Source organism: Columba livia, chromosome 6 (assembly GCF_036013475.1).
Source record: "Columba livia isolate bColLiv1 breed racing homer chromosome 6, bColLiv1.pat.W.v2, whole genome shotgun sequence".
Taxonomy (NCBI): domain Eukaryota; kingdom Metazoa; phylum Chordata; class Aves; order Columbiformes; family Columbidae; genus Columba; species Columba livia.
In genome coordinates this window covers 12,956,407-12,982,469 of record NC_088607.1, presented here as the reverse complement: position 1 = coordinate 12,982,469, position 26,063 = coordinate 12,956,407, and the positions used below count along the sequence as shown (strand labels likewise).

Genomic DNA, 26,063 nt, shown 5'->3' with positions numbered 1-26,063 from the left:
GAGTAGATCTGACTGTCACTTGATGCCATTCTTTCTGTGGCAATACCATGGTGCAGTCTCCAACCTTATCATCAGTGTAGCACGTGTCCTGCTGGAGGAGCTGTGTTTCATGAAACACTTAAACCAAAATGCTCAATGTGCTATGTTCATAAAGGACGCATGGTGCTTTTGACAAGCATGAAGTCTTTTTTTTTGATTGTGAGACTTTCAGATACAAGCCACAACTTTATTTCTTATGGTGATTAACATAATTTGAATGTTGCCAAAACCCATTGAAAAATGGTAATAAACTATAACGACAGTGTCCTGGATAGCTTCCACTGGAAGGAGTTGCTTCCAGCACTAAAATTCTGCCTGCACAGTATCAGTTAAGGAAGTCAAATATAAGTAGCAAAGATGGTGTTTACTTTCTGATCTAAATGGTTTTCTTGCATGTCTTTACATTGTTTAACAGTTGTTTTACACCACTCAAAAGCAGGTGAGTTTCACTTGGGAAAGGATTAAATGCTCCCTGCATACAATTTTCAGGGTACTTTGAGAGCATTTGTGATAAAGGATAATGTCTAAGTGTTATTACTCTGTCTACCATATCTTGCATTTTGTATCATCATTGGTGTTAAAACACAAAACATTGGAAAATTCAGGTAGAAAACCATTATATTATCGAGGTTTAGTCAAGTATAACCAATCCACCTAAATAAAAATGTTGTTTGCCAATAGAGAGGTTTTTTGGGTTTGTTTTTGCATTTTATTTTTATTTTAAATGGGAACTGTTAGTCGGAATTACAAAACCTAGCCATTGACAGATTAAAAGCTCAGTTGCTAACTAATATAACACAGAAGATTGTTATTTGGATCCTTAATGGTAAGAGCTTGTTTTCTGTTGTGTTTTACTAGGCAGACTGGAGAATATTTTTCTTAGCTATTTGAGAACGATTTACTGTCATTTCCAGGTTATCTGGTTTTATCATTACTTCTAGCAATACCATCATCGCTTAAAACTTCACAAACAATGTATTCAAATGTGACTTGCATTTGGGGCTCTAGAGTGTCAAAAGGAGGATTTTGATTCTATTATCTAATCTTCAAGAAAGGTTGATGGAACTTGTGGAGCCATGCACGTGGACCTCTGGGAACAAAAAAATAGAAGATGCTCCCCAATTTGTAATTAAACCAATTGCTAAAGCTTCTAAGAGCCCCAGTCATGATCTGAGATGCCCTTTTTGTAGGCACTGGGCTTACAGTTTCATCCTGCAGTGTGCTGAGTGCCTCAACTATGGTGTTAGGCAACCTGAACTGTGAAAGTATTCATAAATTTCTTGAAGGTTATTGACAGTAGGACTTGAGGAGATTCACATCCTCCCAGAGGATACTCACATTCACCATCTTACAGAGTCAGTATCTGAGGCTGTAAGTGGAACATTGTTTTCCATGATGGCTGTAAAACCTAACAGTGGCACTGAATTATACAAGAAAGTTATATTTACTTCTTAAAAAGAAAGAGAAGAATTTCTGTTGTGATTATTTGTTGTGTTTCCTAGTAACCAGTCCCTTAACTTTTATGCAGAGTTTTGATTCATTATTTTCTCCTCTGATCGTGTAGCAAATGAGACCAACTCTACATTTTGCTTTTTCTCTAAAGCTGTAGGTTATAAAAGAGATGGAAATAACTGATACCTGCTATTAGGGAATCTAACCAGATAACACTACAGATATCTTTCTCATCACTGTCACTGTCCCTTATACTTCAAAGTAAATTAGGGCTGCCTGTGTTTAATCTGCAGGACTAATTGGGTAGTGCTGTGTGAGGTTTGCAGCTGGGGATTCTTCATTTATCATCTTCAGCCCTAAAGCATAAAATTTGATTATAATTTTTCTTGCCCTGGCTGGCTTTGTTTAAATTATTTTTAATATTGTTCAATTAGCTGTTTTTCTTCTCTCAGGTGACCCACAACACCTTTGCTTCCTGAATATCATGGAGTAAGTATATACCAAGTACAGCATTTTCCTTCTGTGGATACTTTCTCTCCCCTTTCCTTGTTGCTGTTCTGTAGATCAGAGATGATGAAGTGGCTCAGATGCGCCTTGAAATCTCAAAGCTGAACAAAGTTAGAGATGTTCTTCAGAATAAGCTGCGTATTGCAGAGGAGAAAAGAGTTGAGGCAGGACATGAGAAAAGCACCCTAAAAAATCAAATATCTGGACTGGAGAGAGGTAAGTACCTAACTGAAGGATGGATGTGTCTTCTCATTAGTAATTTATTCATTCAGGGAATATCCTCCTGTTAGGATCATTCTTCTTTAGTGTCTAGTATGAGACTATAGAAATGACAGTTAGAATCTACAGCAGCATTTTGAAAACCTTGTAGGGTTACAGAATTTTCATAATGTAGCTTATGTGGGGTCAAAATACAACAGACATAACTGAACTTTGTGTCATGCCAATTTGTGCCACGTCACACAGAATGTCATCTCCAATGCACCTTCATCGCTCCTGCACTGACCTGTGAGAAAGAAGCAATCTCAGAGTTTACTGAAATCAGACATGGTTAGGACACACGTAATCTCCTGCTTTGATTCTGCTGAACAGTTAAAGCCTGGAAATGAATATGTGCAAGTGAGCTGCATTTCCTGAGTTGCACTGTTAGTGTAGCAGGTTTTAATTAATTTTAAAGTATAGCGAAAACACGTCTCTTCAATTTTTAATACCTTTTTCATAGTGTATGTCCAGTGTTAATCTTGACTCATAGCAAGTAGTTTTAACTCCACTGAAGCCAATAAAATCTCTGTGCTTCCAAGGAGAACTGGATTTCACACAGAGGGATTATAATAATTCTGAAAGTTCTTGTTTTCGAAAGTGCCTCAGTTTTTGGATGCTCACACTGAAGCTTCTTAAAAGGCTCTGATTTTCACTGTGCTCCATGATTTCTGAATATGCAACTTGGTTTGAACACTCAAATATAATAAGTCCTCATACAACTAATTACTGTGCCTGAGTTCTTTTAAGTTCTTCTGAGTACCCAAGTAAGTATTAACATCATTAGCTGATACCTGAGGTTGAAAAACCTGGTCACAGCTAATCAAACTGTTCATGTACTGTTAAGGCTTTTTAAAAAATCCACCAAGTTGTTTCCTCATTTTTAACAGCTGTACAGTTTGAACCCAGGATTTATTGTCTTTCCTCCTTTTCTCCAGAGTTGGAGGCTGCCAAGAAGCAGGCAGAGATTGACAGGAAAGCTATAGATGAGCTTATGAGGGAAAGAGAGACGATAAGCAAGGTGAGCTTGCATTGATAATACCGATTAACAAATCTCATGCTTGAGAATGAAATGTCTGTAGTTTAAACGCTCACAGCACCACAGAAATGGTGTAGAAAAATGCATTCAGATTTCCTTAAGCAAATGCCTACACTACTTCTTTTCTGTGCATTTTCTGTGCATAAACACACAAAACGTTTCTAAGTTTTAACATATGAACCATTAGGGAGTTCAAAAATGCCATGTATGTTCACCATTATTGCAAAGCTATTATTTGATATCCAAAGAGTTCATTACATCTGTGCTTTTATGCTCAGTAGCATATGAAGTTTAATATTAATCTAGGCAAACTAAGTCTTTGGTAGTAAAAGAACAAACTGAAATGTTGATGCACCACGTAGCAGCTTGGCAGGCTGTGTTAATACTACTCTTTGCTTTTAAGTCAATTTCTCATACTGATCGTTTTCCATCAGCTGAAGGTTTTGTACTGCAGGATAGCATCTCATGTTTATGGGCATTCCTGAAGTGTAATCTATTAAATTCAATGCTAAAAGATTATTTCTGAGGTGCTTTACTTGGTATAGATTCACTATCCTGTGTCTTGACTCTAGCGGAGACTCAGATTTGGCATGTAACAAATACCTGTTTTGTACAGGGAAAGAAATTTCAAAGCGGGACCAGGATGCTGATTTTGGAAAGATGATACTATTGTGTTTTCTATTTAATCCTTAAGCATAATTTTAAACCACGCTTGGTTAATTTACAGTTTGAACTTCCTATTTAGGACATGAGAAGGAAGGGTATTTGGTGTTATTATTAATTTTACTGTTAGTGGCATGCTTTAGAATCTAGATATATTAAAGCTGGTAAAGTTTTTCCAGTCGTTAGTTATATCCACTTGTAAGTGATTATATCTTTTTTTTTTTTTTTTAATCCAGAAACTAGTGTTTTAACTTTAAATCAGAAAAAGCACTATTTAGCAGCTCTGCTAGAGATACATTTTTTTAATCAGATTTGAGACTCAAATATTTCAACTGAATGAATTAGATAAAGGGTGATAACACTGGGAAGTCCATAATCCACTTAGACAATGGCTTGAATTTGTTATAGTGGTGGCAGTATTGCCTTTCCAGCTCAAGAGCTATTATTTTATGTTCCCTGTAGAACTTGGTCAAGGCTACTAGTGCCACTCAGAAGCAGATAGATTTGGTGAAACTCCACGAACAGTCAAAGAAGAACTTGGAAGGAGAAATCCAAAATTATAAGAATGAAGCTCAGAAACAAAGGAAGATTATTTACCAATTGGAGAAAGAGAGAGATTGTTTCATCAATGAAGCCAGTGAGCTCAAACAGAAGGTAGGAATAGCTTTTTGTGCAAGTGGTTCTTTCCTGTCTTACACTCAAAACTGTGAAGAAGATATATTTATTTCCTCACGTGCCAGTAGGAGGAAGCTCAGGTCAGTGATCTTCACACAGCTTACAAATATTTCTTCTTGTCAGTGCATGTTGCCTACTACTGTTTCAGGTCTCCCTGGGGGAACCTCATCAACTGGTGTGTATTCTGTGAGACACTTGGAGAACAGCCATGTATTTCTCTTATTCAGTGATCATTTGGGAAATGAAACTAGGGCTGGACTTCAAACCAAGGCCTCTGACTTCTACCTGAGTCCCACAGTTGAAACTGTTATATGCAGTTGGAAATAAGTCTTTGTTCTGTCTTTCCTGCAAAGGACCTTATTGTGCACACTACTGTGTCCTCGGATGGTATTGGGTCCAGTAGAGAGCTGACAGTACTTGGCATCTTTGTAAGAGACTCAGCATTTTGAAGGATTACTCCCAATATGTGAAAACATCTGACCATGTTCAGTCTCGCCAGCAAAATAGAAGTTTTCCAGGAACAGCTGTAGAGAAACACTGCATCAAATTTGTGTTGCCTGCTGCCCATTATTATGTACAGTATTATTCCTGAAGGTGTGCTCAGGAACATGGTTGTAATATGTTTCATTAATTGCTGAAGATCACATTGAAGGACCTTCCAAGAAGCTCACTGATTTACTGAGATTAGCTTTCAAGCTGTTTCAACTCAGAAGTTATTTGCTGTCTTTTCACTTTAAAATTATCCTCTCCAACTTCATGTGACTGGGGCCTTTTAAATTATTTTTGAATGGTATATGCTTCCTTGTCTGGAATACGTTTTGTCATTTCCTTGGCATAATATTCTATGAAAATGAGATTTGTCTTTGTTGCAAAGTCATATTTTGCATTTTTCCCTCATAGTGCATTTCTAACAGTATAGATATGAGTTAAGAACATTGTAAACTAGGGCCAGGGAGTAATTCATAACACTCAGAACTACAAGGCACTTGCTTTCAATTCTGATTAGGGTTGCTCACTGTATTTTGAGGGTGAAAATGACAAATGTTTCCTTGTTTACTTTTTCTTTTTCCTTTTTTTTTTTTTTCTCCTGCCATTTTGGTTGCAAATTTTCTGTCACTTTTTATGAGGCAGAGCCTCAGTAAATGGGGTTTGACACTTGAGCTGTTTGTATAATGATGCTGGTAGTGTGACTGCAAGTTTCCAAAGGACTTACTCACTTCTGTGGTTCACTAAAGGGGCAATTCCTGACTCAGTTTGCAGGTGAAGGGCAGCAAGAGCAGTTCTGAGCACAGGAGTATGTGAGACAGTAGTTTGGTCCCTGCAGAGGTTCCCTACATCAAATTACTCATTGTTTGGAAGGATAAGACAAAACACAGAGTAGAAGGACAACGTAGGATCAGGATTACTATGTCCACCAGGTAATATTTAGGTTCGGTGGTTGACCTATGCAGATGAGCAACTTGAGAAGCTGTGGCAAAACTACAGGAGCCATCGCACAGCTGGTGGGGAAGAAGCTACTGATAGGCAGTAATCATATGGCTGGTTGATGCTCTTCTGTCACCTTTTACCATCAAGCCAGCTCTGAAGACACTTGCTGCACACCTGGTGAAGAGCCAAAGCCATCTAAGTTTGAAGACTTGTTGGAACTCCTGCACAGCAGGCAGAGCCATGCTGGCTCTGAAAGCAGACTCGTTATTTACAGCAGGACAGAATCTATAGAGAATTCTTCTTTCAAAATCATCATTTACTACCAAGTAACTGATGAACAGAGTCAGCAAAGTTATATCCACAACAGTGAAAGATTTTAGTAGTAAGAATTCATGCTACATTTGCTCTTCTAATCGTTGGCCTGGCTGACAGCTCATTTATACCATTTTTAAGCCAGTGTCACTTGTTGAGTAGTCCTACTTCTAGATTAGCCAGCACAAATGAGAAAAAAATCTGGCTCTTTGTTCTTTGTTGTGTAGCATGTATTACTGAGTTACAAGTGTTTGTAGAATATTTCTTTCTTGAATATAAATTCTTAGATTATTAAACCTTAGTTTCCCTGTGGAAGGCTGAGGCTGCTGAAAAGGAAGCAGTGAAGTATAATCTTCAGTCTCACCTGGAGTGTTCCTTGACTGTGTGTTGGTTAAAAACAACAAAAAGAACAACAAAACCCACCACAAAAACAAAATGAAAAAACCCAAAACAAATTACAATGTTGTTTACAGTTTCACAATATATCCAGGAAAATTATAAAACATAATTTGCTTTTTAAATTCACATGATCTTTTGGAAAACCTAATGCTCAACAGGCATACCATTAAGACCCTGGCAGCACTTCTCAGAGTGGTTAAAGGTAAGCAAATAAGGACAGCACCATTACTGAGATCTTGAGCAGGTTCAGTGAACTAAACAGGTAACCAACAGCAGATGATAGTTAAGCGTACAGGTAAAAAACCTGTCAGGGTAGGGAAGAAAACTATGAATATCTAATACTTTCTGCTTAGCTCTGACCCCCAGTGCCAAATCTGAGAGGTGTAGTGTGCAATCAACTAAATCAGAATTGAGAATGCTCAGCCTCCCACAAGGGTCTGTTGGGAGACATTACATGTATCTTTTCCGTGTTTATAAGGGAGACCTATTTGGGTTTAGTCATTCCTGAAAAAGCAGAGTCAGCATCTAGTCTGTGAACACAACTCAGAAAACTTAGTCCACAAGCTTATTGTACTTACATTGTATCAAAATAAAGGACTTAAAAATGCAGTGACCCACTTCTAAATCTTGCTCCAGCCTATGGTCACCATAGTGCAGACTTAAAAGATGCCTTATTGATTTCTTCTCCCTGCTATTACTATTGGCAGGTTGTTTTAACAGAAAAGGGAAAGGTGGGAGTATGTTATAAACTGAGACTGTGTTTTTCTATTGCACTGTAAGCAGTTCCTGGGATCTTCTGCAGTCAGCTACAAATGTGCTGGAATTGTATTCCTGCTGCTGTAATAAAATTTTCTATATTTAGCTATCCACTATCTTCAAAGCTGGTTGGTGGTACCTGATAGAATGGTCAATTAATTAAGCTCCTGTCCTATGCTTAAACCTCACGAGGCTTTATTGCTAAACAAGAGACAACTTTGTTCACTGCAAACATTGTAGTCATTGACTATTTGAGGTAAACTTTAAAAAATTTTTTTGTTCTTCTGCTTTGACAAATGAGCATAAATCTTAGCTCAAGCTGCTACCTTCAAAAACAGAGTCAAGAAAACCGAGTATGAAATGCAGTTGTAAATGGACTTCTCTCCTGGATTTTGTCCATGTGCTTCCTCAGCTTTTTCTTTAATGCTTGATCTTTTCCCCAGCTTTAAGGGTGGCATTGTTTTTTCCCCTGGGCAGTGAACCTGAAAAATAATGTTCCTGATGTGTACACTTCTTAATTTTCTTTTTATTTCTTTTAATCTTTTTTTTCATTGTAATTTTGGATTCCATTTGAATACTGCTTGCTTGTGCGCCTCAGTTTTCAACTTTGTATAATGGAACGTTCCTATGTTTTAAAAAAAAAAATTAGGAAGCCCATCATAATGATTAGCAACTATTTATATTTTTACTCCTTTCTTATGTATTGTTATGGTGGTAACTGTGTAATAAAGATATCTATAAAATTTTGTATTTTCATTTATTGATACTCCATGTGATCCTGTTTTTTCCACTGTCCACAATGCCCCATTCTTTTTAGGTAATCTTCAAATCATTGTTTCTAATCCTTCATAGAAACAGCTAAGGTTGATTATATGTTTATTTAGATCAAGTATATGTTACATTAACTGATTTTCTTATTGTCATTATATATCAACAGTTTGTGAACATTTGTTCATTAAAAAAAGTTGGATTGTTAGAAGAGAAGAGTACATGCAGGGTTTCTTGGAAAATCATGGTTTTATTTATCTTATCATACAGCTGACATCCAAACCAGCATACAGAGTCTAGCTTTGCTCTATAAATAACCTAAGGCTATTCTTAATGAAAGCTGTTTATGTTGGTTTTATTGAATCTGCTCAATGGCAATATTTGCAGTAGCTTGTTTCTAAATTAAATATGTGCACATGTATAAATTTTACTGTTGAACAAAACGTAGATATCAGATTAAATTAAGATGTTCTCTCACATAAGCAATCCAGAAAAGTTAAACTTGTACTTGGACTGAAGTGATTTTTAGATGTAGCTAAAACTTCAGTTCACAGGGATATGAACATGTTATCATAGAAGAAAAACACCAACTCTGCCTCATTCTTATAATCTTGCAATGATGACTTAATCATGTTCACTTCCTTCTTTCTGCTCCAGGTCCTCCAGAACCTGAAAGATATTGAAATACGGGAAATGCAGATCTGTGACTATGAGAAGAAAATAGAAGAGTCTGCAATTAAATTAAAACAGCAACAAAACAGCTGTGAAGCTGTGAGAACAGAGAGGAACCTGTACAGTAAACATCTGATGGAAGCTAAGGTAGAAAGATACATTTTTTCCTTGTGTTTCTCTCTCTGCTCTTTTTTTTTTTTTTTTTTTTTTTCTGGTCTAATTTTAATTTGTTAAAAGAAAAGCTCAGTGGCTAAATGACAGAAGCAGTTTGTTCATTCCTGTGTGTTTTAGAGAAATTAATGTTTTAGGTCCATGAAAATTTACCTGGAGAGTTTGTATTTGGACTGGAAATAGGAATTCACAGTCATCCTGTGAAAATATCCCTACTTCACACCACACATAAAATCATGGTATCTGGAGCTACAGAATCATAAAACCCTATCAGAGAAGAACTGTTTTTCTTTCTATCCTGGCTCCACTCTGTGAGGATGCTGAGGCACTGCAACACGCTGCCCAGAGAAGCTGTAGGCGCCCCATCCCTGGCAGTGTTCAAGGCCAGGTTGGATGGGGCTTTGAGCAACCTGCTCTAGTGGAAGGTGTCCCTGCCCATGGCAAGGGGTTGGAACTAGGTGACCTTTAAGGTCCCTTCCAACCCAAACCTGTGATTCTATCCAACTGTGTGCTGAGTTTGATTAGGAATGAACTATTTTGTCCTTTATATGGGATGCTTTACTTGACCTCTGTCTGCTTCTCATCAGTAGACATGGTGTTGGGATTCTCACTGCTCCCAAACAGTCTCTCAGCAGAAATCGAGCTGAAAAATTGCAACACTGATGATTTTTTTTCTTATTATGAAATATAAATTTGCTTACTTATAAAGAACTGGCACCTATGTGCCAAGTTACAAAATGAAGCAATGAACTCATCAGCCTTTTCAAGTTTTGAATGTTGTATGTTGGTATACACAAAGCTGTTAATGGTTCCAGTTGTTAGAGGCTGGTATTTAGACTCCAATAGCTTACTTAGTTTACCATAAAACTCTTTTGGCAAGTCCCATGTGAGAAGACCCCAAAATATCTTTTGGCCAAGGCAATATTATATGTAGTAGTGAAAAAATAGCCATTCATAGTTCAGTAGCATGTCAGCCAGCTGTAAAAGAAAAAAATAACAGAAGACTGTGTTAAAAATTATGGTAAATTATTTTTCCTTTTAGGAAGTAAAGCAAATTTGCATAAGCTTGTTTAGACAAAGCTAGATATATTATTGGATTGCTTAATGTGGAAAGATCCACTGTTGCCCACCTTGCTAGTGGTCTCCAGGATACCATATTTTTCAGCTCAGTGAATTCTCTTAGAAAAGACATGTTGTCTGTCTGTTAATATGATAGAAATATCTGATACATTCACCCTTAGGGTTTCTTTTTGTGTTAGGATCTCATTTGTTTCAACAAGTTGATCAGGAGACCTGTTGACAAAAATTGTGTGTTCTTACTGTTCTTCATTAAATACAGAATTAGAAATGTATTTTGGTGTATGTCTGGGCACCAGTTTTTAAATCTCTCATAATTTACAATGTTGAAGAGATTTAGATGCTATTTAGCAAAGACAGCTTTTAATATGACTTCTGCATTCACAGGAGTGACTGAACATGCAAACAGGTAGGCCCTATGGCATATTGCTACATTTATTTCTGGTTCATTTAATTTGCTGACATGGGCTGAATAACTGTAGAATCCAGAGATGTTTTTTTTTTTTGAGGCCTGTCAGGCTACTAATCTGTACTTTCTCAGTACTGTTTATGAAGACTGCTGTGACTCAAGATCTTGCTTAACTATGTTAATCATTTCATGCAAGAAAATACCACTCCTTTGTCAAGTAAATCCACACGGACATTGCTAAGAGAGCTCTAAGCTATCCTGGTTTTGTACTAAAACAGAACGTATTCACATGAAAGGTTATGATGTCTTCTCTGTGAGGTGGCAGCCTTTGGCAGAGATGTAACGGCTTCTAAAGCGATTTTCATTATATCCAAAAGACCATGTGTGTCTAAGCACTGAATTTATTAGCCTCCGTTTCATGACAGAACATGTGCCGTCACTTCAATGAGTTGAAACATTTTCTTAATTTTGTATAGGCAGGAACCTCTATGCTGTGAGGAAGAGTGAGTCCTAGTGCCTGATCTCTCTGCATTGCTACCAGGCTTTTTGCTCTGTGTTTTCAGCTTAAAATACATGCTAAATATTCCCATACCAGGGACTTCTCCTTTCCCCCTTGTACCCATGTGCAGGATAGCACATGGGCAAAATGGTTAGAAGCATTTCCTATACACCCTAGCAGGCATACAAGTATCTTACTCGTGGGTGTGTTCATTTGCACAAAATCAGCTTCTCTCCAAACATTTGTGCCAAACTGCATAAAGCTTTTTGAAAAAACACAGTACTAGAAGCATGAAAACAGATGGGTAGGATCAGAATCTTATTAATTTGGATTGACTGCTAGTTCTGGCCCTGTGTTCAGCGCTTTAAATTAAGTAATTTATGACAATTATTTTTGTTGATGTGCCTTTTAAAGGCTTTTGTACTACATTGTCATACTGGCATAAACAAAAAAATAGTAATTTAATGAAACTGTTTTGTTGTGTTGGTTTAAAAAGTAATGTCTTGAGATATGTGCAAGAGATGTCTCAAGCACTGGGGTCACATCTTCCAATATCAAAAGCCTGAACTCCCAAGGACAAATTTCCTTCTTTTGATCCCTCTTTGTGATCATACTTCCTGTCCTATTAGGATGAGATAGCAGAAACGAAGAAGAGACTGAAAAGTGTGACACATCAGGTGGATCAGCTGAAAGAAGAGATCAGAGAAAAAGACGAAGCCCTTGTGAAAGCACATCTAGAACATCAGCGAACAGAGAAGGAGAAGGAATCATTGAAAGTAAGAACCTTTACACATACACCTTCCTACAAAGGATGGCTTCCATGATTTCACAGACTGCATCATGTTCCTGGGCTGTGGTACTTGTTTTGCTGGATTTTCCTAAACTGTTCTGTAATTGAAGCACAATTTCTCAGTACCCTTTAGAGGTGTTAGTTACACAAATATTCTGTGTATCTGACAAATTTAATCTCTGCCTATAATTATAATCAGAAAGGTCCTGGATCATCTGTTGGAAGTTTTAAATCTCTTGGTGACCAAATGGTTTTACTAAAAAGTTCAATTTTTGCTTGCAGAAATGTGGATTTTGGGGATAACTTGATTCTAGCAAATGTTTTAATATAGACCCTTATAATTCAAGTTTTTATTTTTAAAAACTTCCTTCTCTCTCTCATTTTTAAGTGCAAACCCCATTCTATTACACTTCTTGTATCCTTGTGTGACTAGGGAGCATTACTCTTTAGGGAGTTAGGCAGTGGCTTTTAGTAGATCCCTCTACACAGAAAGTTATTTTAATATTAGGCTATAAAGCAACAGGAATCTGTTTTAAATCAAAGGAAATCTGAGCTTGAAGCTCTGATTCTTCATCTCAGCACTCACTGCAGCCTGTCCTTAGAGAAGTTATTAGATTTGTGTTGATATCTCAATTCGATTTGCTGCACTCTCAAAAGATTTAAGGTGTTAGTGTCCACAGCAGCTTATTGTTTCTCTTCACTAAGCACTAGAAAAAGCAAAACAAAACCAAAACCCCAAGACTCCCCCAAACCAGGAAACAAACAGCACCCCCCAAAAAGCAAAAGTCCTCTGCCACTTTCCGCAATGTTTTCTTTTGTCAGTTTATTGCTATGCTGCAATGACTCCTTGAGTTTCCAGCCCCTCTCAGCACATTACAGTTATGACAAAATGTCAATAGAGCTTTGTAAAAAGGTGATGAATTTGTGTTCTTGTACCTGGTCTGTCTCAGAGTTCTTCTATCGGTGATGGAGAAGTCAAACAGCATCTCATTGCCTATGTGCAGCTTTCTGCTTAACTAGTTCCCAATTCTGCCTCATCACCTCAGAACTGTCTACCATCCATTTGACAAACATATGATTGCTACACGGTTTACCCACTCATTTTTTCACTAGCAAGTATGTCCATACACTGACATCACATCACTGAGTAGCTTCAGGGCATTGTGGTCTTCTACCTGAGTGTCTCTGCTGGATACTGAAGTGGAGGAGAATTCAAAGACAGAGCTGATTGACACAGGCACAAAAGAACCCAATTATTTGTGTAGCAAGCATGCTTCAATTTGTCCTGTTTGCACTGTTGTGAAGGAAGCAAGCTGTTCCTGGGAAATCAGTTTAAAAAATGTGCTAAAGCATTGAGCACTGAGATTCATAGGAATGAGATTATACAGACATTGGATTTATGCTTCCTTCAGCTGACATGAAGATCCTAAAAATGTGTAATCATGGTAAATGAAACTGAGGAGGCCTGATCCAAGCTGCATTAAAGCCAGTACAATGCCATCTTTTGGTTTCAGTTGACCTTCATACAGGTTCATGGATCAGACTGCTTTGACAAAGCATCTGAATGTTAAAAAATAAATACCTGAAAGCTGCAAGAGCTGTGGCAGTCCAGGTGTGAGCTGCTGTCAAGTGCTTTCATACGTTTTCATAGATGTTCGTGCAGGTTTCTTTTTTTTTTTTAGCATTTTCTAGAAATCTGGAAATTTAGAACCTCTGACTTGTTGTTTCAGAATTCTGTGCCTAGCCCCAGTTATACCTTTTATAAAATTCGTATCTTCCTCTAGAAAAAATAAAAACCCCTCTTCACTTACCCTAATATTTCAGAATGTAAACAAGAATTTGGTTTGAGATGCTGGCGTAGGTCCCATATAAATTCTTCTTTCTTGCTGAGTGTTCTTTAATTCTTACAAACTCTCTGAACCTACTTCAAATGAGCTGTGCTGATTTACAGTGGTTTCAGACCTGCCCATTTTTTCTGCTTGCAGTGACTATTTATTAATTTCCTTTTCTCTTAACTAATGTACACAGACCATCATACTGTAGTTTTTAGCATATTTAATCTCACTGAAGTCCTGTGAGCTTGTGGGGACTTTGTGTGATTTAAAGTATTTATGTATTTTACTGTACAAGGCAGTTCAGATTTATTTTAACTTAGTGCATTCCAGTGAGGAGATTTGTTTATATGAATGTTTGCTGCCAACATCTAATACCACTTCTTGTTTACAACTCATATTTCTTCTGACATAAGGAGAACATAGAATTTTGATATATTAAAAAAATATTATCCAACATTGCCAAACGCATGAGCAGTTTTACATTTGTAGACAGCTTTCTCACAGTGTTGATTGCATTTCAATATGAAGTGGCGTACATTTTTATTCGGCTGATGGATTCTGATGAACATCCAACACTGAGTAAGAGAGATATGAGTGTTGCACATATGGGAAAATGAGAATTTTATTAAGGAAAATAAGAATGGAACAAGCTATTTTATTATGATGATGGAACTCTTCCTGTCTTAAATCAATGTTTTTGCAGGTGCAGCCTTCATCACAGCTTCATTCTTTTAGCATTGGATCGTGCTCTTTCTGAAAAGGCAGTTTCAACATCATCCATTATAAGGGTTAGAGTTGTGACAAGGTCTTTGAGTCAAGGCTTGAAAGTTTTCATATCTGTGAAAATGGACTGTAGTCAGCAAGTTTCATCTTGGATCTAACTAATGCAATAGTTAGAATAGTTGAATAATCCAATAAGACTTTATTAATTTTTATCTACATGCATGCCTTGAATTATAGAGTTCATGACAACTGGGCAGATTCCAGTGTTACTTTATGTTAGTGGTGTGCGGTCACTGGCACAATACTTTATTCCTCCTGCAGTTAGCGACAGCTCTTCTTTTCCCTGTCTTCCTCATCTACTCATCCACGAAAAACCACTGCTATACCCCTTTAATTTTGTTCTTCCATCTCTGGTTGTCATCTTTTCCATTAATTCTAAACTGTCTGGAGTTGATGCTACTTTGTATTACATAGCATAGATTGTTGCCCTTTCCAGCAAGGCGAGCTATCCTTTCTCACATCCCAGCTTGCCTTTGAATTTATGTCTGCTAGATTTTCATTACATAACAACTCCATTGAAAAGCTTTCCAAACATGACCTATTTAATTAAAAAAAAAAAAAGCTTCTGAATTACAATTTGAACCACTCTTATAGATAGAAATCCATCCAAATTTCTGTTGCGTATAACACAACAATATCAAAATACTCTTCACAACATTTCTTTATGAGTCTTCATGTTTGCTTGTCTTAGTGATTTGTTCTCAAAAACTAACAAAATATGTACCTCTCAGGAAAATAGGAGAATGTATGAGATTTTAAAAAATCCTAACTCTTAATCCCAGGTTTATGTAATTGGAAGTTGTTACTAAGCGCAGTTTACCTATATTCTTTGACTTGATCAGGCTGAACTGCTTCAGATGAAAAAACAGGCTCTGGAAACCAAACACTTTATAGAAAATCAGGAGGCAGAAGAGAGGAAACTCCTCAAAATCATTGCTGAAGCTGATGCTGAGAGGCTGAAGCAGAAGAAGGAACTCGAGCGGGTAGGAATCTCTGATTTGGCTTTTCAAACACACTGCATTCTGTTCCCTCATTTGTCCAGTCTACTTTTAAGATCAAGATCCTCATTTGCCGTAAATGTGGTACGACTAAAGCTTCATAGTGCCATTGAAACAAAAATGTTAGGATACTTAAGTGAACAGAATATGTAATTTATACTATTCAGGTGACCGAACCCTTATAGGGGAAACTATTAGGCCCTTGCCATATTTCTTTCACTAATAACAGTGAAACCTCCTAATGCACATGATTTTTGGCTGATGCAAATATAGTCACAATCCTTTGGGACTGCACTCAGAAACTGTAACTAAGATTATTGCTTTGCCCTGCATGCTTAGGTTATCAACGAGAGAGATATCCTAGGGTCCCAGCTTGTTCGGCGCAATGATGAAGTAGCTCTGCTCTATGAAAAGATAAAAATCCAGCAGTCCGTCTTAAACAAGGGTGAAACCCAATACCGACAGAGAATGGAAGACATACGACTTCTCAAGCTGGAGACCAAGAAACTTCGTCGGGAGAAGGGAATACTTGGCAGGACTGCAGCTAATGTGGAGGATCTCAGGTAGAAAAACTGATTGAACACATTTCCATAGTGACTGCATCCATAATTCTGTGTTTGAGACAGAAAGTATGCTTTATGCATGGTAAAGATTTGTATCAACAAACAGTATGCCTTGGAGGAGATTGTTAGATTTTTTGGTTTGACCTCAAACACAGACTTGATTAAATTCACAGCACAATTTATCAGTGACTAAAAAATTAAAATACAAGAAGAAGGAAAGGAGGAAAAAAGACATCTTGGGCAAAATTGAAATAGTTTCCATATTTCTCCTTGTACTCTGAGGTACTGCCTACAGAATAAACTTGACAGACAGCAGTAGAAGAGTTGTTCATATAATAGTTCTGTGAGCTACTTCATGGTACCCAAGGCCCAAATTAGTGGAACTGCTTTTTATTAGACAATCCACAGAGAATGGGGAGCATTTGACATATTTATAACAAACTCCTGCACATTTTCAGAGCTCTTTCCTTCCAGACTTATATGTAGATTTGTTCTCTGAGAAAGATTGAGTTAAATTTTCATTCAAGGTTGTGTTTCTCTAAAACAGAAGTTTAACAGCTCCAGCCTGATTTATCTCCTCCTTCTCTGGCTTAATGTTTCCCTTCTTTTTTTAACGCCGCAGTATTTGAGTTATCCTCCTTACCTATGGGAAATGATTGTTATTTTCTATAGAATCAGTCTTGGTTTGTAAGAAGAGGTAGCTATGTTTTTAGTAGATAACCGTCATACTAATTCTATGTAACTACCACAGTTTTGGGTGAGATCTTTAGCTTAACTGTATCAATATAATTCCATGGCTTTCACCAGAGCAAATTAACTTCAGTCCATGGTTGGTCCATTGACTCCAGTGGAATTATGCCAGTTTGATCTGGTGTAACAGAAAAGAGAACTGGGCACAAAACATCAGCAATTGCAGTTTTCATCGACTGACTGCAGACAGGAATAGGATTTGAACTTGCTGCCCAAATGCATTCGGCTGTGAGTCTGTTATGGTATTGAAACGCAGTATTGAAGTGTAGTGCGATGCATGCCATGATGGGTGGGTCAATTCTTGCTAACTGCAGCAGCAATCACATACTTTAATGAAGTCCAAAACCATCATGAAAACTGCCTGTCGAAAGACTCCATTTATCACTTGTGCTGCTAATTACCTTTCTTGATTTGCCAATTGGAGATGTGGGTTTTTTCCTTTTCCATAGCCTTGTCAAACCTCACAATTAAAGAAATGGCCTTTTTCTTTCTATTGAGCTAAATGCAACTCTGAGCTTAGCAGGAAAAGATTCAGTGGTAAAGTAGGTACAAGATGATGCTCACCCCTCCTTCTCCTTGAGAACATACAGGATCCACCCACCAAAGTGGTAGGGTTGGACCATTGCAGAATGTGCCTTTTTTTTTCCTGCCCCTTGACCCTGCCATCCCCACCACAGGAGTGTAGTTGTCACAGTTGTCACAGCATCTTGGGAATGCTCAATCCATTTTAAGTTCAGCAACAAATCACCCCTGAAATTCCTTGAGGAGAGGTAGTAAAAGAAATCAAACTTGGGTACTCTAAAAGAACAGTGTCCATCATACTTAGATCCTAGAGTATGTTTTATTTACTGGATTATGAGAGCCATGTAGATTTAAAACCTTCTTTCAAACACAGGCTGTCAGATTCAATACAGAGGTAACTGGGTATGACTTCATAACTCTAGGTGAATTAACTGTCCTGGCCTTAAAGCACATGGGAGGATGTGCGCAGTCGCTGTGAAGTAGATTCCCCAGGAAGTGATGAAAAGTCCCTTTTTTTGAGCCATTCTTACTAAAGTAAGGGAAGAGGTCTGTGTTATGGTTCCACCTGTATAGTGCTACTGATGTCAACTGTTAGTCACAAGAGTCACTTTGCCCGTGCTGTAGTGCATGGGAGAATGGTTTGTTAATGTTTATTAGTGCTCTTCACATTGATGTGGTTTTGGTGTGTTGTGATTTGTGTGTGTGTGTTTCTTTTTGTTTGTTTGTTTTATGCTGATCTTAAGACAGGAGGTTCAACACATGCGGAAGGAACTGTTAAGGGAACAGACTCGGTGCAAAGTATTGGAAGAAGAACTGGAGAATCCCTTGAATGTTCACAGATGGAGAAAATTAGAGGTGATGTGTCAGCATTCAAGTTCCCAAAGTCCGTATTACCAAATCAGCGACACAGTACAAAGCGTTATTTCGTTTACTGTTATGCAAATTATGTGGAGGGCAGGCAGACTGAAATTTCCATAGTACTAGTGGAATGGTTACTGCTGAATGGTTTCTCTGCACAATGCAATCAGTGTTATTTCTGCGTCACTTTCTCAATGAAAAGTTGCAGAGGGGTTTGTAAAGAGCCCGTCAAATGCTAAAAGGAATAAGAATGCATAAGGTGGATTTAGAAGCGGGTGATTCCTTAACATGGATGATGAGAAAGAGGATTACAGGAGAAAAATACAATCCTACTCTCACCAATTAGCGAGATGTATAAGGGAAGAAAGCCAGAATTAGAGAGTAGACTCATAGAACAGGTAGACTGTAGAATGGACAGATGTGAAGTCAGAAGGTAAATTACATTTGTGAGAAAAGGAAAAGTCTTCCACGTAAACAGTGGAGGCCTCCCAAAGATAACTATTTCAGGCAATGCAAGTTCGACTGTTATATAAACAGCAAATCTAAATTTTCACACTATTTGAACCTGCCAACTGAAGGGGAAAAATAAAAAATCTGTCAAGCACAGACCAAATATATGAACACCAATTGGCATCACTGGGTATTTTCAAAGTAAATCAGAGCCAGCTGAGATATCTCTGTTGCATGGATCTCTGATCTGATGCCAGCTTGGGTTGTTTATCTGCTCTAATAATGAGGGGTAACATGCTAGTCCCTGCTGAAGCAGAGCTGAATATTTTGGCTGCGCTTACTAGCATGATAGTTAATTTCTCATATTCCTAAGCTGAGCTTAAAGCCGAATGGTTAGGTGAGTGGTTAGCTTTTCTCATGGAAGGAAGGCAGAATGCAGGATGCTGAACCAGGTTGAAGACATCTAGGTACAATCTCCAGCAGCACCTTGTAATAAAGGAAAATCAGGCCAGTCAAAACATTCAGGGTTAGGAAAATGAATATATGAAGAGACTGATAATGGGAAATGACATCTTTCCATTCTAGGTCACCAATTCATATTTGGAACACAGAAAGTCCAGCAGATGGCAAGATCCATATGAAATAATCCTAATGGGGTTTTGGTTCGAATCCTAATGAACAAACATCCTCATATCATCGCAGTTGTCGCAAATTGGCACCGTGTTTGGGCAGCAATGAAAAAAAAACCACAAGGACTGAATGGGTCATGGGGACTGGACCTACTTTTCAGTCTGTTTTCTCAGGAAGTGATGCTGAAATGATGCTGTGTTGTGAGCACTGCATGAGTATCTGTATTAATGTTCCAGTTACATTTGAATTGTATGGTCAATTTAGATAAAATCAGACAAAAGATTAAGAGTCATGAGATGCCAAGTTCCCTACAAGCTCAAATATACAGAGAGCAGGACTTTATTAGAGCCTTTACTGCAGTGTGCGTTTAATCCTTATGAGACATCACAAGAGAGGACAAACCTTCCTTTCCATAAAACTCAACTGGCACTGTTGGAAGTTCTTGAAACAGTGGGAAGTACTTGCACTGCTCGTCATTTGTCAGCGGGCAGTTTCAGTTTCTGCTAAAACGAATATACTAACCTCCTTTTGCTTCCCTGCCATGTGGTTCTACCAATCTTTGTTGGTTTGGGCGTTAAGCACTGAAGGACTCTTATTTATGTTACTTGTTTTGAGGAGGACTTATGAGGGTAATGGCATTAAATATGAACATGCTTCAACTGATCTTCAGGAGGCAGAGATTACAGTTTCAGGATTGCTTGCCTACCTGTCATTTAAAATAAAACCAACAAACAAAAAACCCCAAATAACACTCTTCCTCTCCCCATTTGGTATTTGTCACTTTTGAACACTTAGATATTATGATTTTCATCTGCAAGCAAGAAACACAAACTTGTTGTAATAATTTTTGAGACTGCTTTGCTCTTTTCTAGGCCAGTGACCCAAGTACCTATGAGCTGATTCAGAAAATACACAGACTACAGAAGCAGCTTATCAGCAAGACAGGGGAAGTGACAGAGAAAGAATTGCTCCTTCAGGTACTGCAGCATCATTATTTTGTTGTATCTTATTAACGTATTTGACTTACCTTGCATTCTCTGTCTACTCAGATGTGCTTCCTCAATGTTACTTAGATGGATGACTTTGAATTTCTTTTGCATGTCCCTTAGATAGCTTTAGATGGCAGCACTGACTCACTGAAAGAGAACAAATAGCATCTGACTAGCTGATTTTTACATTCTGGTTACTGAATGAAAATAAAGCTAAAGGTTTGCTTTAATTTGTTCGTGTCACAGATTAGTCTTCAAGTCAGTGTTAGACATTTGGAAATGCTCTTTTTGTCCTTTCAAACAGGCCTGTTATGACCAGAACATGAAGGAAAATCCTTGTTTGATTCTTTTTGTGCGTACCTTGGCTTTTCACAGTATCACAGTATCACAGTATGTTTGGGATTGGAAGGGACCTCAAAAGATCATCTAGTCCAATCCCCCTGCTGGAGCAGGAACGCCGAAGTGAGGTCGCACAGGAACATGTTCAGGCGGGTTTTGAATGTCTCCAGAGAAGGAGACTCCACAACCTCCCTGGGCAGCCTGTTCCAGTGTCTGTCACCCTTACTGAGAAGAAGTTTCTTCTCAAATTTAAGTGGAACCTCTTGTGTTCCAGCTTGATCCCATTACCCCTTGTCCTATCATTGTTTGCCACCGAGAAGAGCCTGGCTCCATCCTCATGGCACTCACCCTTTATATATTTATAAACATTAATAAGGTCCCCCCTTAGTCTCCTCCAAACTAAAGAGACCCAGCTCCCTCAACCTTTCTTCATAAGGGAGGTCCTCCACTCCCTTAATCGTCTTCGTTGCCCTACGCTGGACCCTCTCCAGCAGTTCCCTGTCCTTCTTGAACTGAGGGGCCCAGAACTGGACACAATATTCCAGATGTGGTCTCACCAGGGTGGAGTAGAGGGGAAGGAGGATCTCTCTCTCTCTCTCCATCTACTAACCACCCCCCTTGTAATACACCCCAGGATGCCATTGGCCTTCCTGGCCACAAGGGCACAGTGCTGGCTCATGGTCATCCTGTTGTCCACCAGACCCCCCCAGGTCCCTTTCCCCTACACTGCTCTCTAATATGTAATTTCCCAACCTATACTGGAACCTGGGGTTGTTCCTGCCCAGATGCAGAACTCTACACTTTCCCTTGTTAAATTTCATCAGGTTATTCCCCACCCAACTCTCCAGCCTGTCCAGGTCCCGCTGGATGGCAGCACAGCCTTCTGGCGTGTCAGCCACTCCTTCCAGCTTAGTGTCATCAGCAAACTTGCTGATAGTACACTCAATTCGCTCGTCCAAATCGTTAATGAATATACTGAATAATATTGGCCCCAGTACTGACCCCTGAGGCACTCCACTAGATACTGGCCTCCAACTAGACTCCGCACCATTGACTTTTGGCAGAAGGAATCCTACAGAGTTTGCGTGATTCAGATATGTTGCTGTCTGGGACACATTTGATTTCAAGGTCTTTGTGTTGAACTTTGCCAAAAAGTAATTTTTGTGACAGCTTACCTTTTTTTAACTGTATCAGATGTCCCTCGACCCCAGTGATATCAATAAGATTTAAGTTGTAGAATCAAGGAGACTACATTCCTGTAGTGCAAACATTCCTATCAAATATCACTAAAAATTACTGTCTTTGGGCTTCGAGCGTAAGTGTAAAAGTGGGAAATTCATCTCCTCCTCTCTGGTGACTGTAGGGGTAGCTACAGTTTGCCAGCTCTATGTATAATTTTAACACCTTGGCCTTAAATACCCTAATAGTCTTGATGCCTACATAGGATATTGCTCAATGGAGAGTAGAATGTGACCTGAATCTCTGTCTTGAGAAGAAGCTCAGCAGATGTTATCAAGGCTGCGTTTGTCTCTCTTCCTTTATTATGTTGTAGAAAAAAAAGATCTGCAATTTCATTTGAAGATAATGTATGTTGTATTATGCCTTTGCTTGGAAAAACATACTCTTTGTTGCATAGCACTGAAATGCTGTCAGTGAAATAGTTTGTTCGTTTAAATGAAATGTAGCAAAAATAGCTTTACATTTACTGTGCTTTACCCATGCACAAACCAAATTCTGTTAGATTTTTACACAGTCTTTGTTGCATACCTTGCCTTACCCTTATAGTGCTCTCGTTTAGCTGTTATCCTTATTTAGAAGTGAAGGACTGAGATATAGAGGTATTAAGTTGCCTTCCCAATAAAATGTTTGAAATAATAGGTATTTGAGCCTATGGTACCATGCTAGCCATTGGCACAATCTTTCTGTGCATACAGTAGTCCTTCTATGGCAACTCAACATTTATTTTTATTATTTTCCTAAATGTAAGTCAGAGTTCGGCTATATAAAATTTAATTATTAAACCTAGAGTTGTTAATGAGATCCTTTGTGTCCTTAATTGAGGCACCAATTTCCTGTGCACCGATGCTGAAATGAAGGTCTCCCTCAGAGAAACTGATGGTAAAGGCCAAAAATAGCATGTTCCACACTTTGTTCAGGGCTTCACCATCAACATTTCTGAGCTCTTTTCTGGTTTGTCACAGTGTTTTTGAGTCCTCCACAATGATTTAAATAGGACTCCTTCCTAGCAGGGCATGGGTAAGGAGAGGTAACCAGAGATGGAGGACACCTGCCAGCTCCTTTCCTCAAAGGGACCTGTATGTCCTATTGGATGGGTCATTGGTGTAGGGCTCGCAAGTTAAGTGCTGGGCTTCTTCTGCTGGATATTTGTTGAAGGCGAAGCTTGCAAGTGTCTGTGTCTATGATTTGTTTGTGCATATTATGGAATTAAATTCCCTCACATCAAAGAGCAGTAATAAAATGAAGTGCAAAAAACAATGTGGATTGAATATTGAGTATTAAAAACACCTTTGGAATTTAGAAATAACCCGTGTCTGGAAATGGTTGAGACCAATCTTGAGCATCCTGTAGTTTGAGTTGTAGGGTAGTCTCCTTGCTGCATCCTCATACAGAGCTGTAATGTTTGTATAAGGAAAAAATAATTCCATTTGTATTATATGCACAGTAGTTCTGTCTTCTGACTGCTTTGTTTGTTTTCATATGTCTTTTAAATAAAAGCTGTTTTATGCAGGGAACAAGGTTTCAGGATGAGCTAGGTGTATAAATGGGATTTTTTGCAAAGTAAGGATCACAATGTACAGATTCATATAGAAAAGCATCTGCTTACTTTACCTGCTCCTGATGTGTAATTGATCATATCCTTTTTACTAGCCTTTTCACTGTTTCTCAACTGTTAGTTCTTTAAAAACGATGCAGCTGTAAAAGCATGCTACCATCCATGCTATATGATTAAAAGAATGATTCGCTACATTTCAGACAGAAGAAGCTGATTGCTGACAGTACAGGAAGAACACAGCTTGACTCTAAAATCCTATACAAAAATATCTTTCTTAACCTGTCAGCAGGGCACATTTTTTTATCAGACATTTACTGAGAGGTATTGAATATGCAACATGATGAATGTTGCTTTTTTAGAATGACTTTTCAGAGTTGATCTCTATTATAAAGGTATAGAAAGATGTCCCATGTTATAGAACTTACTAAACTCTCTTCTTGTTTCTGATTTATCTGTGCTCTGTAGCCGCAGAATCTTGGCTTATAACCCATCAGCCCTCATACACCAAAGAAGTGTGGACATCCTGAGACTTGAAGAGTAGCTGCAAAGCAGGCAGTCATACTTTATTCTCTAACTTAGGCATTCTCACAATTGTGAGCTGCTGTGCTGATGAAAAATGCTGTCTTAAAAATCAGATCCAAACCCAAGGTCTTGAATACTTATGGTCAATAAAAATCCAATAGTATATTTGCCAAACATAGGAAATGTTACTTCAGGGTTAGCCAGCTTCCATGTTTGAGTCATTACCTTTCTTCTGGATTTGTGCAGTTGAAAGATACAGCATTTTTCATTCTTTTCTAAACCATAATACTGTGGGGCTTTGTGGAAAAATGTGTTGCGTGTTAACCAAAGGATTTCAATGATGGGTGAAGGTCTTTGTGAACACGTGGTGCAAGCAAAATGTCTTGTATAGCCATAAGGTATAATTATTAATAAACAGAAGTGCTCTGCTGAACAAATCCCAACTGCAAAAAAAAGTACTTGCTGACTTTGCACGGGGGGCAAATGCCTCATACGACTGAAGCTCTTGTTGCTCTACTGCAAACTGCACAGGGATGTGGTAAACCCACAGTGCAATGTGTTACCTCATTAGGATTATGATTAGTGTAGTTTTAGGAACTTACCGCATTAAAAGTGAATTATGCACTGCTTTATTTTTTCAAATGTAGTTCTTTCTCTTCAGACTGAGCTACTCTAATTTGATTTTGTGTCTGACTGAGTGGAATTTTATTCAGCTGCATGCCTTGGAATGGATAAGTGGGAAGATTCACATTGTATGTCATTTACCTCTGTTGCCAGTCATCTCAGAAGATTGTTCCTAAATGTAAAAGAGAGATGTGCAAGCAAGATTATTTGTGAAGGGAGGCAAAGATGAATGTGTCTCATTTAAGCCTTGCATGTAGTAGTGAAAGTATTGTTCTTCTGTTCATATATATTTTAATCATTACTGTTTTAAGTTGTCAGCAATCAAAGACCAGGACTGGGCAGTCAGAATGTGATGCTTCCAGGCTATTCAGACCTTGAGCTCATAGTTTCAAAGAGTGAAAGGGCAAAAGGCATGATTAGCTCATATATCTGACTCAGAGATTACAGCCAGATAACACCCACATGTCCTTGTGTTGAGCCAAGTTTTGAGCTAAGTTTCAATCCCCCCAAGGAACTGATGGTCCCACTGACAGGGAGTAGGAGGAGCAGAGGGGATGCTGCTGTCTCCAGTATAAATCAGCGGAGTTTCATTTTGGGTATTGTAAGATACAAGGAGGAGAAAGCAAAAGGGACTTTTTCTGTGACCTTGGACAGGTTACTTAGCTTTTGCATGCCTCACATCAAGTAAAAAGGGAATAAAATCATTTCCACTCTTATAGTGGTACATGAATGAATATATTAGAGACATGACGCAATTCAGTAGTAACAATAGCTAGCTGAACATTCAAAATAGGCAGATGTTTTATTTCATTTGTACTAACTTAGTAGTAGAGCTGTTCTATCCAATTTTAGGTTCTTGTTGCTATGGTGTCTGAACATATACACAACCTTCTTTGTTTCTCAGAGATGGTACTATAGTTTCATAAAGAAACCTGCTTTAGAACAGTGTGTTACCATGTGTTTTTATGCAGGCTGGCAACTACTGAAATCAAAGTTTTCTTTCAGCTAATGGAGGAGTTTTGGCATTTGCTTCCATGTATTTGTTATACATTTTTTTTCCTGCCCATTTATTACATAAAATACTATTTTTTCCATCTTCTATCTTTTTTTCCAACCCAGTGCATGGGAGCCTGGTCCTTCAGAAAACAGTTTCCTTCCATAGCTTTGCAGTTTCATGCAGCACGCTTCTGCTATGTTCTTCATTGCTCTCACAGCGCTCATGTAGCTTCTGTTATACAGCACATAGTACTGAAAACTGTGCTCAAATGCTGCGTAAGAGATTTTCTCATTGGACAGCCTTCTAGGGAAAAGAAGAGAATACGCTCCTGCTACCTGTCTTTGTTTTGGTATTTTTAAGGCCTAGTTTGCTTTTATTTTAGGTATTACCTGCATATCTTCAAAATGGCTGAGATTTACCCTCTCAAATTTGCAATATATGTATTTTCTGTTCTGAGTATAGATTCTACTTGGATTTGAGAGTATAACTTACATG

At 38.3% G+C, this 26,063-nt stretch overlaps 1 protein-coding gene across 2 annotated transcripts in view; it reads left to right on the top strand.

Annotated features, from left to right (window-relative positions):
- Positions 1-26,063, top strand: part of CFAP58 (cilia and flagella associated protein 58) — a 58,554-nt gene that overhangs the window by 15,030 nt on the left and 17,461 nt on the right. For both annotated transcript variants that reach the window (XM_065067084.1, XM_065067083.1), the window contains exons 7-15: positions 2,055-2,214; positions 3,195-3,277; positions 4,421-4,612; positions 8,954-9,115; positions 11,754-11,900; positions 15,375-15,515; positions 15,870-16,093; positions 18,109-18,220; positions 20,176-20,280. In XM_065067084.1, the coding sequence (XP_064923156.1) occupies positions 2,055-2,214; positions 3,195-3,277; positions 4,421-4,612; positions 8,954-9,115; positions 11,754-11,900; positions 15,375-15,515; positions 15,870-16,093; positions 18,109-18,220; positions 20,176-20,280 (1,326 nt within the window). The remainder of the gene's footprint in view (positions 1-2,054; positions 2,215-3,194; positions 3,278-4,420; positions 4,613-8,953; positions 9,116-11,753; positions 11,901-15,374; positions 15,516-15,869; positions 16,094-18,108; positions 18,221-20,175; positions 20,281-26,063) is intronic.